General features: G+C 45.3%; 1 protein-coding gene across 1 annotated transcript in view; it reads left to right on the forward strand.

Annotated features, from left to right (window-relative positions):
- Positions 1 to 1,964, forward strand: part of PDGFRA (platelet derived growth factor receptor alpha) — a gene marked incomplete at its 3' end in the record, with an annotated part of 33,597 nt that extends 31,633 nt beyond the window's left edge. The window contains exons 22-23 of the mRNA XM_084266934.1: positions 582 to 817; positions 1,817 to 1,964. Coding sequence (XP_084123060.1) covers positions 582 to 817; positions 1,817 to 1,964 — 384 coding nt within the window. The remainder of the gene's footprint in view (positions 1 to 581; positions 818 to 1,816) is intronic.
- Between the last annotated feature and the right edge of the window lie 12,657 nt (positions 1,965 to 14,621).

Consider the following 14,621-nt stretch of genomic DNA (forward strand, 5'->3'; position numbering starts at 1 on the left):
ATGTGGCTTGGAGGGACATTGCATGTTTGGTTTCTGCATGCAAGCTTGCTGAGAGAAGCAGTTCAACAGTATTAGCTGGGAAGCAGAACTCAGTTTCTAATGAAATCCCACCAGCCCAATTTTACTACTGGAGAATGGGTTTTATACATTTTCACAGGAAATTTCAAAAAGGTGAAAGAAGAAAAGGGACTACTTGGCCCGTGTATATAATCTCCCCATCTCCTTCTTTGGACCCTGACATCAGCAAGTTTTCCCCTCATATTTCTGATACCTCTGAACAAGCTCTGCCTGCCCAACCATTCAGTGTTTCATTTTTCATCTACCTTTGCTCCCTTCCCTCTCTCCTTACCCTTCTTACACACCTATTTGTCTGTTCTGTGCTGTCACAATCACTTCTGCATCTTCTAAAAATGGTTTGTCTTCAAATTCCCAATCACTTAAAGATGCTCAGCTTCTGCACTCAATGTTGCTGGCTCGTAGAACAGAATGTCTGATGGGTTAATGAATAGCAGCTGCCCATGAGAAGAAAGGCAGTCTTAGTGAATAGCATCTAACAAGGGGTTTGAAATTAATATTTTCAGAGCTATGAGAAGATTCACCTGGACTTCCTGAAAAGTGATCACCCAGCTGTCACACGCATGAGAGGTGACTGTGACAATGCTTACATTGGTGTCACCTACAAGAATGAAGACAAGCTAAAGGACAGGGAGAGCGGATTTGATGAGCAGAGGCTGAGTGCTGACAGCGGGTACATCATCCCCCTGCCTGACATTGACCCTGTTTCTGAAGACGAGCTTGGCAAAAGGAACAGGCACAGGTACAGAAGATTTACAGACCACACAGCCCATAGTCACCATTTGGGGTCATGTTTGGCAATGTGCATTATTGCTTTTTAGCGTCATACTCCACAAATGGTTTTCTTGGCTCCACTGGAAATACCTCCTGAGAAAGTCCCATGCAAATATGGCAATATTGACTGGCCACACTGTTTCCAGTGACAAAAATGTAATTTTACCTCTTTCATGACTGCTAGGGGAAGGGGACTGCTGGTAGGGTGCTCCTGTGTGTCACTGGGACTCCCTTGCTAGCTTAGGCAAGTCACAGTGGTGGCTCCATGGGCACATTTTGCGATATATCTTGTACCTCGGTTCCTTGGAGCTGCATGTGACACCTATGTGAGACCAGCTCCAGAATTTGGGAGAAGTTATTTTAAATATCTTCCATGGCATTTTTCTTCATTGCCAGCAGGATATCCAGGACATTCTGCTGCTTCCCTGTCAGTTTGTATGTCCCATTCCACTGCAGTGCAACACTAAAACTTTTACTATGAATGGCAGGAGTTTAATCCAGCACTTAATTAATTGTATATAGAATTAGCAATCTAGACATTTTTGCTCCAATTTCAAGAGAGTGATGAAGTCTGTAAGAAGCAGTATCCAGATTAAGATTTATTACCTCACCCTGTTATCTTATTGACTGTTATTGTTCTCTGATTTTCATCTCATCTCTCTAGATTTACTTAATAGTAAATCATGATTTACCCAGAAGCAGTGCCATAAAGATATTTCTCTCATGAGTCTGGCAGAAAGTGCTTGGAGGAATGTATGAGCAACCTGGTCCTTTGAATCCAAGGTGCTTCATTACTCTTGAGATGTGAAATCTGCCATGTCCTGAGAACCATGCAGTCAGTGCCATTTAAGGTTGTGTTATTGGTCAGAAAGCATGAGGGGAGGTGGTGTTCAGTTCTGCTAGAGACTGGAGTACTTACCAGCCAGACTTGACATGTGTTTTAATCTGAGATGTTTGTCTCTTCCAGTTCACAGACATCTGAAGAAAGTGCCATTGAAACTGGTTCCAGTAGCTCTACTTTTATCAAGAGAGAAGACGAGACCATTGAGGATATTGACATGATGGATGACATTGGGATCGACTCCTCAGACCTAGTGGAGGACAGCTTCCTGTAACCCCATGGAGACCTTCAAGCTCTGCACACAGGGAAGCTTGCCATGCCATCTACAGACTTCAGCTCCACAGAGAAAACCACTTTATTGCAATGTCAAGGATGTGAAGAGGAGGTGGATTTGTACAGAGAAACTCCCAGTATGGGTAGAGGAATCAGCCTGAGTATGAATGAGAGAGACATGTCGAAGATGGATTTTTTTAGTGTTGCTTCTTGCAGTACTTCAGTAGCATCTCAGTGTTGTTTGCCATTTGAACTGGTAGGAGGATGAAGGAAAAGGCCACAAACAGACCAGTTTTGTGTTTCAAGGGCATTCATGTGACTTTGATGGATTGAGTTTCCACTGCAGCAATACTTCACCCTTGTAATTATGTAAATACCTGTCTACTCAAGGATCTTTTGAGGTGCACATTGAAGATATGCCATGGATTTTAGAAGAGATTGTTCATGAATTTTGTGTACTTCCTCAATCTCAATGTCAGCTGCTGTTGAACTATCATGTGAATTGAAGAACATGCAAAAACCACTTTTGGACCAAAAAGGTCTAAAACCACAAGGGACTGACTGGTACTACAAAACCTGTTACTTTTTACCATTAATGCAAGTAAGGGGGAATAATAATAATAATGATGATGATGATGATAATAATAATAATAATTAAACCCCAGTCTATAATAGGTGTTAGAAACCTAGTAAGTCTTTATTAACTCTAGAAGATAGCTGTTTTCAAGATAATACTACTACTGTTTTCAGTAACACTAAATGTATATTTTATAATTCATTGTCCTTCAGTAAAAGCACAGTCTCAAGAAACTTTTTTTTTTTAAAAGACAAGGAAAAAATTTATGACCTGGAATTTTTTATGAAACGATTCTTTTATTTGGCTGTACATGGTTAAATCAACTAAATGGAGAGAAATGGAGAAAAAATTAAGATTCAGTTTTCTATCATGAGCTGAGTAGCTTTTCTAATCAGGCGTATGGAAAGAAATTGTTGCCCTCCGATTAAATGAGGTTCTAAAAATTGAACTTTAAAAAAAAATTAAATTATGCCACATTTCCAAGATGCTTGAGAATCGAAGATTATGATAAACCACCAGCAACATCCCCTTATTAGTGTTTCAGAGGTACTCAAATCTTATCCTGGGGTTAGCTGTGAAGAATCAATTTGATATTTAAACTGCTTAAGGAACAAAAACTTCTCTCCCAGCCTGGAACTCCAGAATATAAGCAGAAATTATTCTTGTCTTAGTTTTCAGGTTTAAACAGGAACAGAAAACTCTGACTAGTGTCTTTGCAGACTGTAACAACAAACAGTAATTTCTTCCAAGAGTGTTTTTCAGAAGAAGGTGCATGAAAATGAACCTGCTCTCAGCCTGGAATGGTTGTTTTTTGACACCACTTACATGAACAAAGTATTACGATTACTGCTATCACTGCACAATGTGTTATGGAAATACAGTGCTTTGGAAGACTTACATGTGAAAAAAGGTACATCACTGCAAAGGGCCCCATACTTTCTGGTGCTCAGCTTTCAACCTTAACCTTAATTCAGCACAATGAGCGCCTTGCAGGACATGCTCAGCCTCTGGCACAACACAATCAATGCAAATGTGGTGCAAACATCCCTGTGTTGCAGTATTTTTCCCAGGAAGTGTGAAAGATGGGCCAGCAGTGAAAAACAGAACATGCTGCCATGTTAAACCACAGTTTAACTTGAAATGTCTCTAAGAAAACCTACACAAGTCCCCTTGACTTCACTTGCGGATCAAATGAAAGCAACCGTGACATTGTCAGTTACTGGCCAATAATTTTGGGTCTGGGTTTCAAAACGCCACCTGGCTGAGGCCATGTACAAGTGTACTGCAGATGTGAAAACGGGACCTGAAGCGAGGCACCCATGTGTTCAACCCCAGGGGTGGCTGGCAATCAGAAGGAACCACGAGTGACGGCATAGCCTTTCCCTTGCAGTCAACAAACCAAGACCAAGCATCTTCCCAGGAGCCGTGCTTTAGCCAAACACATGTCACTGAGCTCTGTATGGGGACAACTGTGAAGTATAAAGACTCTTGATATAGCCAGAGCAGATGAGGCGGTGTGAAGTCCCCCTCCAGCTATGAACTATGAATTGAGGAGACACAAATTGTCTGTTGGATATCCCAGATATCTGAATGGCCACTCGAGACCACATGTGCCTTAATTTGCATGTGTAGTCAGTGCAACTACACGTCAAATTAGGCAAGCAATTTCACCTGCATTTTTGCACATGGCCTAGTGTTCTTCAGGGTTTTAAAATCAGCCCCAGCATGTTTTATTATACCAGTTACTGGAATCTAAGGACATTTTCATACAGTCTCCCCTTCCCCTCACAAGTTTCATTGTGTATCTCACAGCGCATCTCGGGACTAGACCCAAATAATGGATGTGAACCAGAGCTGGCTTACTTTCTGATGCATGGTAATACTGATTCTCCATCCTGTCATGTGTATCATGTAGATGGACAGCAGCCGTGGCAGGGGTCTAGCCAAACCCAGCTCCCTGCAGCCTTGGAATCAGATAAGCTGGCCTGGAAACTGGAATGAGAAGCAGAGGAAGAGAGGAGATTTACGAGAGCGGGAGAAGTGTGAGAGGATGATTCATTCAGTTTTACAATATTATCAGTATTACAGACTTTTTCTTTTATGGCTTAATTTTTGAGAAGCCACTGGAAGAGATATTCCCAAACCTTTTGCTACCATTGTATAACGACAATCAGTGTTAGCCTACGAAACACAGCTTTTGATTTGGAATGGCCAACCAATTCCTTACAGCGTGGTCTGCAACTTGTACAAAACGGTCCTATTACATGATGAAGGACGTGAGATATGATGATGTTATACATCAATATGTATATAAGTATTTTTATATAGACTTCTAGAATACTGCCAAAACATTTATGACAGCTATATCACTGCCTTTGTTTATATTTTTTTTACTGTGATATATTCCACAGGCACGTTAACTGTTGCACTTTGAATGTCCAAAAGTTATATTTTAGAATAATAAAAAAGGAAGTGTTTCCAAAATGGTGGCTGTTGTGAAATGTTTGAAGAAGGGCAAACTGGCCTGAGTGATGGTAGGCATAAAAATGTATTTCAAAAATGCCCCTGTTGATATTTTGTCTTTGAAAAAATCCTGTAAATTAAGATCTTTATATTTCAATAAATGATATATAATTTAAGGATATGTGAGGGGTCTATACTCACTTATTGAAAGTTGGTTATGAGGAATCAGTCTTGTTGGCTTTGGGTTTTTGTCCTAAAAAAGGTTTCTGTTTAAATAAGTGCCCTGCAAAGCCATCAGGCAGCAATGACAAAAAGGTCTCTGAGCCCTTCCAGTGAGCACAGTGGGGAAATGCTTGCAACAACAGACCTGGATAGTGAATGGGGAGCCACATTGTCCCCCAACATGACAGGTGTGGTGCTCCTGCCTGGAGCTGAGCATGTGCCCTGAGGTGGGCACTGAAGTCCTTCCATGTTGTCGTTTGACCCTGGCTGGAGGCCAGATGCCCACCAAAGTTGCTCTATCATTCCCCTTTTCAGCTGGACACTCTGCAATTAGTGTTATGGGCAAAACAGCCTCAAGACAGAATAAAGGAATTTATTTCACTATAGTACACTACACACCCAGTGACATCAAAGTTAGATAATGAGAAGTGCGACCAGATCTTAAAACACCTCCCCCCACACCTCCCTTCTCAGCAGACTTCACTTCAGTCACAGTTTCTCTCCTGTCTTCCCCCACAGCTGTGGCATGGGGAGGGGCAGGGACTGGGGAAATGGGGGCTTTGGTCAGTTCCTCATGAGTTGTTTCCCTTCTTAGCTGGGGCTGGCATTCCTCACACCCTTCCCCTGCTGCACCATGGGGTCCCACCTACGGGAGACAGTCCTCCACGAACTTCTCCAACAAGTGTCCTTTCCCACAGGGCTTCAGCTCTTCACCAGCTGCCCCAGCATGGGTCACTGCTATGGGGTGCAGTCACAAATCATAGAATGTCTCTCAGTTTCTCAGGCCCAGACTGCTCCAGCCTGGTTCTCCATGGAGTCACAAGTCCTCCCAGCAAACCTGCTCCAGCATGGATCTCTCTCTCTCATCTCTGTGTCTCTGTCTCTCTCCACAGGCTGCAAGTGCTGGCAGGGGCTTGCTCCAATGAGGGTCACAGCATCTCTCTCCTCTATGTCTCCACCTCCTCCAGCGTGGGGCCTCTCCACGGGCTGCAGGTGGGGTCTCAGCCTTTTCCATGGGCTGCAGGGGGACACCCGCTCCACCATGGGTTTCTCCATGCATGGGCATCTTTCTCTCCAGCACCTGGGGTGCCTCATCCGCTCCCTTCCCTGGCCTTGGTGCCTGCACAGCTCCTTACATCTTCTCACTCCTTTCTCTGCTTGCATTTTTTTTTCTTCTTAAATGTGGTTCCCAGAGGCGCTGTGACCATCTGATGGGCTCGGCCTTGGTCAGCAATGACTCCGGCCTTGAGCTGGCTGGTGTTTGCTCTGTGGGGCCTGCAGAGAGCTTCTGGCTGCTTCTTGCAGAAGCCACCCCTGCAGCCCCCCTCCTCCACCCAGCTATGCAAAACTACACTCCATGAGATGACACCCTTCTTGACCTCCTCACTGTTTGTGCTGGGGTTTGATGCCTCCTGCTCTGCACCCACCAAGGAAAAGAAAGGAAAGAGGGGACAGGGGATGCAGACATGCTGCACCATGTGTCTGCAGTGTACACTCTCTGCTGCTTCCAGCACCAGAGTACAATACATGGTTTCATGCAAAGGTTTCTTTCAATGAGGAATTAAAAGTGACTTGTGTCAGTCTTTAGCCTAAGGCTCCTGATGATTACAGAGGATTAGACAGCCCCACCTTGAAATGACGATGGTTTCTGTGCCTCCAGGGGTTATTTCAACCTATGCTGAGGTCTCCTTTATGATTTTGTCCTATGGTTCTGTGCGCCTGCAGTAACTAATTTTACACACTGAATGTAAATGAATATGAATTTGAGAAGAATCAGAAGATTTGAACCTGAAAACAGAGTTAATCTTGTCAGTTGCACATCCTGCACTGGATCTTGTCCTGCTTTACCAGTGGGAGCCATGCAAGGCTGGCTATGGGAAAGCCCGGGGAATAGGCAGGTTAACAGCCTCCTGTCCCCAGAGTTCTTACTGTTGTTAAAAAATGTTTGCAGATGAACTCTCCATCTAACAACTCCCTTTCCTTCATCACTTCATCACAAAACAAAACCCCTCCCTGCTTCAAATTGGGTGCAGTAGCCCGGGCCCTTGTCTTAGAGGAGGTTCCCCTTCCTTTGCATCCATGTCGAAGAGGAATCTTTATCCTACAACACTTACAGATACACAATGCTTCCTGACACTTTAGGGGTTTGTGAAAGAGAGGTGGTAACACCCGTGTCCTGATGTCTGTCCTCCTCAGCTGTGCACCTCCTCTTCGGAAGATCAGAAAGTCTGTGAGATAGGAGGACTGAAGGTCTTGTTATTCCTGCTGTACATGGTAAAGGGTGGTAATATCAAAATCCATCTCTATGCAAGAGCCTGCAGGTGGGTACAGAGCTCAGATTCAGTTCCCCATCCTCTTCTTCCCCTTTGCAGAGCAGGAACACAAACTCTTATGTGCAGAGGAGCAGCTGTATGTGCCTGTGAGCATCTTTGCACACATTGGGTAGCACCCTCTTGCTGAAGTAGATGCATACTGGGCATAACCCTCACTCGACTGATAAATACAGCCTGTGTCCAGAGGGAGTCCTGTATGTTGTCTTGCTCCCTCAGGGCCTCTGCAAATCTTTGGCTGGAAATGTACTGAGCGAGTGCACTGGTGGCACATGGTGGAGTCTGCTCAGGTGAGAGACTGAGCACATGGAAGGAGAGTAGCAGAGGCCCTGGACCAGCAGGGATGGGCGAGCTCCTTGCCAGGATGGGAAGGGAGAGGCTGGGAATGGCTTTGTATGAGGGCCCTGTGTTGGACACTTCCGTTTATGCAACTAAACAGACCTCTGGCTATGCTTCTGGGTTGCTATGAATGAGGTAAAAGGGGAGCAGCAAGTTCATCAGCCAGGAACAACTCATCCAGCCACCCTGAGATGCTCCCGGTAGCTCTGGGAAACAGAGGCACAATGCCCTTAAAATGGGCATGTGCCATCACCTTATCCCCACTGTTAGAGATTGTGTGGTATGGCACCTGTGTGCTGGCATAATCCCTGGGAAAGGTCAGAGGAAAGCAAGGAAAAGTCTTATGTGTGCTCAAAAATGAAGAGGGAAAGTCACCTCATGGACAATGGAACCAGGACCTGACGCAAAGTCCATATGCTGTGCGAGTCCAAGTGATGCCCACAGGAAGGCAGAGGGCTGGGCACAGAACTCATCGGTTTGTCTTGCACTCCTGGGCACAGCCAGCTTGTGTGAAACCAAAACACCGTGGGCAGTGGAGGAGGCACCAGCCTCTTCCTCTGCTGGCATCCATGTTCAGTACCTTTCAAAGGGAAAACTCATCTAACTTCCAACCCCAATTTGTCCCCATCCAACCCCATTCCAAACTCAATTCGTCCATATACCTGGAGGTAAGGATTTGGGCCACCTTTAGGAATTCCAGTGTTTCCTTACATTTGTTAATACCTGTGCTGAAATAAAGAGCCAAACTTTTCCGAGTCGGCCACAAGATGGAAGCATCAGACAAAAATCTGTTAAACGGGCCTTTTTGTCATCCCTCTCCTGTTTTTGTTTCCACAGCAGCACAGATGTGCTGCCACTGCAGGGACAGAGCATCTGGAGCCTTGACAGTAATAGGAGGTAAGGAATATGTACGGGGTCTGTCAGCTTTTGTTGGAAGAACTTTGAACCTGTTATGGTAACCATAGCTTTCCATAGGATGACAACTGAGATAGACACTAATTTTAAAGAATGAAATATGTAATCAAGTCTGCTCTTAACAAAGGGAAACCTGAAACAGCATCATGGAAGCCAGGGAAGTTGCCTGGGATTTTTCTAGGCCACAGCTATCTGCTTTGTGTTACAGTATATAGCCCAAATTCTGCAAAGCTGGAAGCTTCACTGGCAACTGCCATGCCATCCTTGATGGCACTGAAGGACACTCTGCCTATTGTTTCAAAATACTTACCTCTAGTGGAGAATAAAATCTGAATTTAAATACAAATAAGCAAGTCCTTAGATATCCCAAACTCAGCCAAGACCGCATTTGTCTCCTCTGCTATCATTCCACTGTTGCTTTAGTGTTGTGGTGATGTGAGATGAGGAGTCAGTGGCAGTCCTGACCTAAGAGCTAGATTTGCGTACCTTTATGGTATGCAGTAAAATAAAGAGCTGGGACCAGTCTAATGTACATAGCCAGACCCCTCAAACTCTAACCCTCAGAAGGCATATAGGTTTGAGAGTTAGTTCAAGTTTGTAAACTATTCCAAATCCTGCAGCAACCCGATGTATCCAACATTGCTGTGCCCACCCTGCCATTAGCACCCCTCCGTCAGGAGCATCGCTTTGCGACAAGGGGGGTGTGATTTATTAGACCAGCTGATACATCTGAAAAAAACAAGAAGTATTTCATGTTGGGACTCGAGGTAGGGCTGGGTATCTAAATACTGGGCTGTGTTTCCAGCTCTGCTAACTGGCCTCATAAAAGACATCTTCTGCATGTTGCTTCTGGGTGGCTAGGAACACAGCCATTGTGTTGCCAGCAGTAGCCTGTGCTGGCTGATGCCTGGGTCTTAGAAATGCCTATTTCAGTGCAGCTCTAAGCTTGGAAATTGGAGCCACCTTGTCGAAGGCAAGCCAAGCCCGCGTGTGCTAGCAGCATCAGCTCTGCAAAGATGTGGCTCCCACCAGGCAGTGTATTTGGGTATATTTGTATTTATACCAAGTGTGTTTGTGAGCTTGCTGATCGATTGCTTTCAAAGGTAGAGTTTTGTTTTGCTCCCAGTGTATTTGACACGCAAGATGATGGGTGCGTTGGTAGGTGAAAGTGCTGTTATATTGATGTGGGAACGATGTCAGTGCTTTAAAGCCAATCTTTAATTATATAAAAAAATGTGTCTACTGTCATCATTTAACCAGGCATCCTGTATGACACAGACCAGAGGGTTTTCCCAAATTAATTCCCATTTGAACCAGAGCCTTTCATCTAGAAAAAACAGCAGTCTTTTCTCATCTCCATGAATCCTTGTGTAAATACCAGGTTTTGCAGCTGCTTACACGTGAGACAAGTATTATTAGTTCAACACTCTGGGCATGCACCAAACCAAGGCTTATATTTCCACACTGTTTGCTCAGAGGAGCTCAGATACCCGTTAGACATCCTTTCTAGCCTGATCGGCTGGATGAGCAGGGGAGTGGGATTTCATCCACATATATCAATCACAGTTGCTGGTGGCCTTTGGCAGTTTTGGTTATGTGCCCACAATGCTCTGTGCGTGGAACAGGAGTTCCTCTGCTTGGAAGTTTGTGGTGGTTGGTGGACTGACCTGAAGGAGGAAAGATGCCTGTAGCCAAAAAAAAGGGGCATAATGTTTCTACCCAGCAAGAAAATGTGAGTGAATTCAGTTAAATGTGTTTTCCTTCTCTATCCCAAGACCTTCTCATCCTTTCCTGAGCTGTGCCTCCCCATTGGATGGCTCAGGAAGATTCAGCAAAGCAAGAGAGGTGTCGTTGCCAACCACCCCTCCCCAGGTCATCAGTAAGAGCTGCCTGCACTTGCCTTTTATGTATGCAGATGCAGGGATGGACAGAGGACCGTCTATAGCAATCCCAGCTATGACATCATGTAGCAACATGGAGGTTTGGGCTGCTGCCTTTGGCTGCAGACGCAGAGGACTGTCCATACTCTGTTAAGGCTGTGGGCTGGGCGGGACATGCTCTTCCTGGCTGCAAAGCTTGGCACGAGCAGTGAGACGATGCTGGGGCATGGCATGTTCTGCTTTTTACTTCTGTCTTGCTAAGACTGCACAATTTATTCAAAGGTGCATTTGACTTGGCTCTTTTCCCTCCCACCCACCCTTTTCAGCTTCTCTCCACCTGGAGAAGCGGGCTGGGAGCTCCAACACATCCCTGCCCTGCTTCAGATTCAGATGACACCAGTCGTTGCCAAAGGCCGGGGTTGAAAGGGTCCAGCGCTGCTCCAAGCCGCTCCCAAGAGTCTGCATAGCTAACGTGTTTCCACAGCTCCTCCTTGGATCTTCGGCTGTTCCCCTGGCAGTGAGAAACCGTCAGAATTAAATACCGTGAAAAAGCGTTGTTGAAAATGTTCAAGAGAAACTGCATTTTGAGAGAAAATGCGTTTGAAAATGTCAGCATTCTGTAAAAGAAGAAGAAAAAAAAGATGGTGCGAATATATGTTGCTTTCCTGTCAAAAAATGAGCAGCCCAAACCTGTCCTGAGCTGCCAAAAATTAAAAACTTTATATTTTGGCTCGAATATTTTGGAATTCAAATTTTCTCCTAAAAATTCCATGTTCACTATGGGGAGTGTAGAAAGCAAGCTTTCGGGTTTTTTCCCCTGTTGAAATCCACTTTCATCTCCTCCCTCCTGAAAAGGACCCTTCTTTCCATCCCACATTTACGACATCTTCTGCTGAGACTGAGACTGCGCCGCTACAAGGACCATTCATAGGAAGAGCTGTTAGAAGTTGCTTTGCAACTCTAGGAAAGTATTTACCAGGATTTCTTACCTGGCAGCTTTCAAAAAGAACTCCGGCAGAGGACAGGGGCACAAGAGCTGCCCCGGTCGGGGTGCTGCTCAGGCTGCTGGCAGGAGACTGGCAGTGCCTGCCCTGACATGAAAGATGCATTTTGTTCCCCTGCTCCGCCCTGTGGCAGTCGGCTCTGGGGCTGGTGAAAGCCTCCTTCCCTGGGAGCATCGCTGACGCAAGGGGCTCACATGCATGAGCAAGAACACAGCAGTGCTTGTGTGCAGGCACATGCCTGCCCGCCTGCCTGCCTGCTGCCTGCCCACGGGGTGCTCCACCTTTATGTCCCAGGAGCAATGTGAAGGAGAGGTCTGAGCCCCACCATGACCTTGCAGCTTCATGCCGGTCTGAGATGCTGCTGCTGCTGCCTGGGTTTTGCCAACTGTGTTAAAAGACATCACTTGTGCTTGTGGACCTGCCACATGTTAAGCTTGAGACCATCTCAGCTAGGGGACCTCTGCTGCACCAGCACTGAATTTTGTCACACTGCTGCTCAGGTTGTCATCTCCTGTGCCCAAGAGTGAGCAGGGACCCTGTGAGGGTGCTGTGTCAGCAGAAAGAAAGGGTCATGGCAAACTTCTCTCCCCATCTTCTCCCTCCTCCAACGCTATGTGATTTGCCCCAGCAGCTTGTATGTCATGTTGTCCCCAGGCTCCTGGTGAGGTCCCCCAGGCACACGCATACTGCCGGCCCGGCTGCTGAGACAGGCCTGACTCATGCCGTGAGGGGAAAATTAGCTCTGACCCAGGAGACCCTTCCAACAACAGAAGGTGGCGCTGGACCAGCTGCGGTGAGGGAGGTATAAGGACTCCTGTACATATCTGGTCGGAGAGGGAATGGGACCATGTAAGCACTAGGACAGGATAAATGTCATCATATGACACACACTACAGTCCTAGCAAGGATCAAACCTTGTCACCATTGTCCAGAACAAAGCACCTCTGCTCTCATTCACACAGGAGTATTGACCAAGGATCTGTCCAACACCAGTGAGTACAAAAGTGTGACACTCCTGGACCACCTAGAGGGACAATTCAGTATTTAGCCTCGAGGAAGTCACCAGGAGAACTTCAGAAAAACATAAAAGCAATCGCTTTGTCCCAGCCCTGCACTGAAGGAGGCTCTTTTTAGGGCTCAGAGAATTTTGTGGTTCCATCTTGGTATTTCTTACTTAGAAATTGGAGGGATGGGTAACCTAAAAATATGGGAGTAGTCCACTGACTCCTTTTACTTAAGTCATACAGCTACCAGAAGGTAATAGCAGTGGTAGCTCCCTTACCATTATTATTACTGTTGGCTACCTGGGTTGGATCTGAACAGCTGACAACTGATTCCCCAACTCCACAAACCACCCATTTTCCTTTTTGCCTAGAGTTTTGTCATAAAGTAGCCACGCAGCAGCTAAGATACTGATAAATTATGATTTTATGATACTGCTATATTGTTGAACCTGATGTGATGTCACGAGATTGGGTTATGTATAACTATGTATATGTAAACTTATCTTCTCTCTTTGAATGGTCAAGCACTCCAAACACTGGTCACCTGGTGCATTGAAATATATCTCTGCATATTTCATGAAATCAAAAGAAAGATTTTTGCTATTTTTAAAAAATTTAATTAAAATAGATGACAAAGTTTTGAGAAAGTTTGGAAGTTTTAATTTTTTTATGAATCTGGAAAAAATAAAAAGAGTTTTAATAAAATAAAAAGAGGTCTAGTAAAAAAAAACCCAAACATTAATATAAAATAATGTAACAATAGAATCATAGAATCATAGAATGGTCTGGGTTGGAAGGGACTCTAAGGATCATAGAGTTCTGACCCCCCTGCCACAGGCAGGGCCATCAACCTCCAGGCCTGGATCTACACAAGGCTGCCCAGGGCCCCATCCAACCTGGCCTTGAACACCTCCAGGGATGGGGCATCCACCACCTCTCTGGGCAGCCTGTTCCAGCACCTCATCACTCTCTCTGTAAAAACTTCCCCTTAATATCTAATCCAAATCTTCACTCCTTTAGCTTTAATCCCCCTCCTTGTCCTGCCATTGTCTACCCTTTTAAAAAGTTGATTCCCCTCCTGTTTGTATGCTCCCTTCAGGTACTGGAGGTGCAGTAGCAATGGCTTCTTTTCTTTCTATTGTGTCAACCACACCACTCAGCTTGGTGTCATCCACAAACTTGCTGAGGGTGCACTCAATTCAATCATCGATGTCATTGATAAAGATGTTAAAGAGCACCGGTCCCAAGACAGACCCCTGGGGGACACTGCTTGTCACTGGCCTCCACCAGGACACAGACCCATTGACCACCACCCTTTGTCTATAGCAATGGAAAATCTATTAGTATCTATCTTACGTGACCCACAGCCTAGGCTGAGATCAAATCATTGAAGTAGAGCAGGCACATCTTGAAGATATACCATTTTTGCCAGCCACCTGAATTCTTCTGGCTTTAGTGGTTCTGTGATTGGAAGTGCTCAAAGGCCAGACACAAGTTTATTGTGGAAGTTATACATCTTTCAAACTGGTTTGCTGAAATTTTGCCCCAGTTCTAGTCATGCAGTTCCAGCTTACCAACCTTTGCACGCAACCTCAGTTGTCAGTAATTCTGCTGAAGACATAGCTGTACAGCTATATATCTACTCAAAAGGGCCACAGTTCCTCTCTGCAAAGAAAACTTTGCATGAAAATGAAATTATTGTTTTGGGTAGAGAAATGAAAGCAGGGGCTGCTAGGTAATAAGAAAGTCCTGGGGGAGTATAGGCATTAACTGTGTGGTGGCTGGGCTTGTCTGGGCCCAGTTGCTGATGTGTTCTGTTCCAAAATAACCCCCTCCAGCTTAGGCTTCACCACACTCAGCCCTTTTTGCACAGATTAGCAGAAGGGTGCAAGAAACAGAAAGCGGCAGCAGATCAATACTTGCC

This window comes from Gallinula chloropus (assembly GCF_964237585.1).
Source record: "Gallinula chloropus genome assembly, chromosome: 7".
Classification (NCBI taxonomy): domain Eukaryota; kingdom Metazoa; phylum Chordata; class Aves; order Gruiformes; family Rallidae; genus Gallinula; species Gallinula chloropus.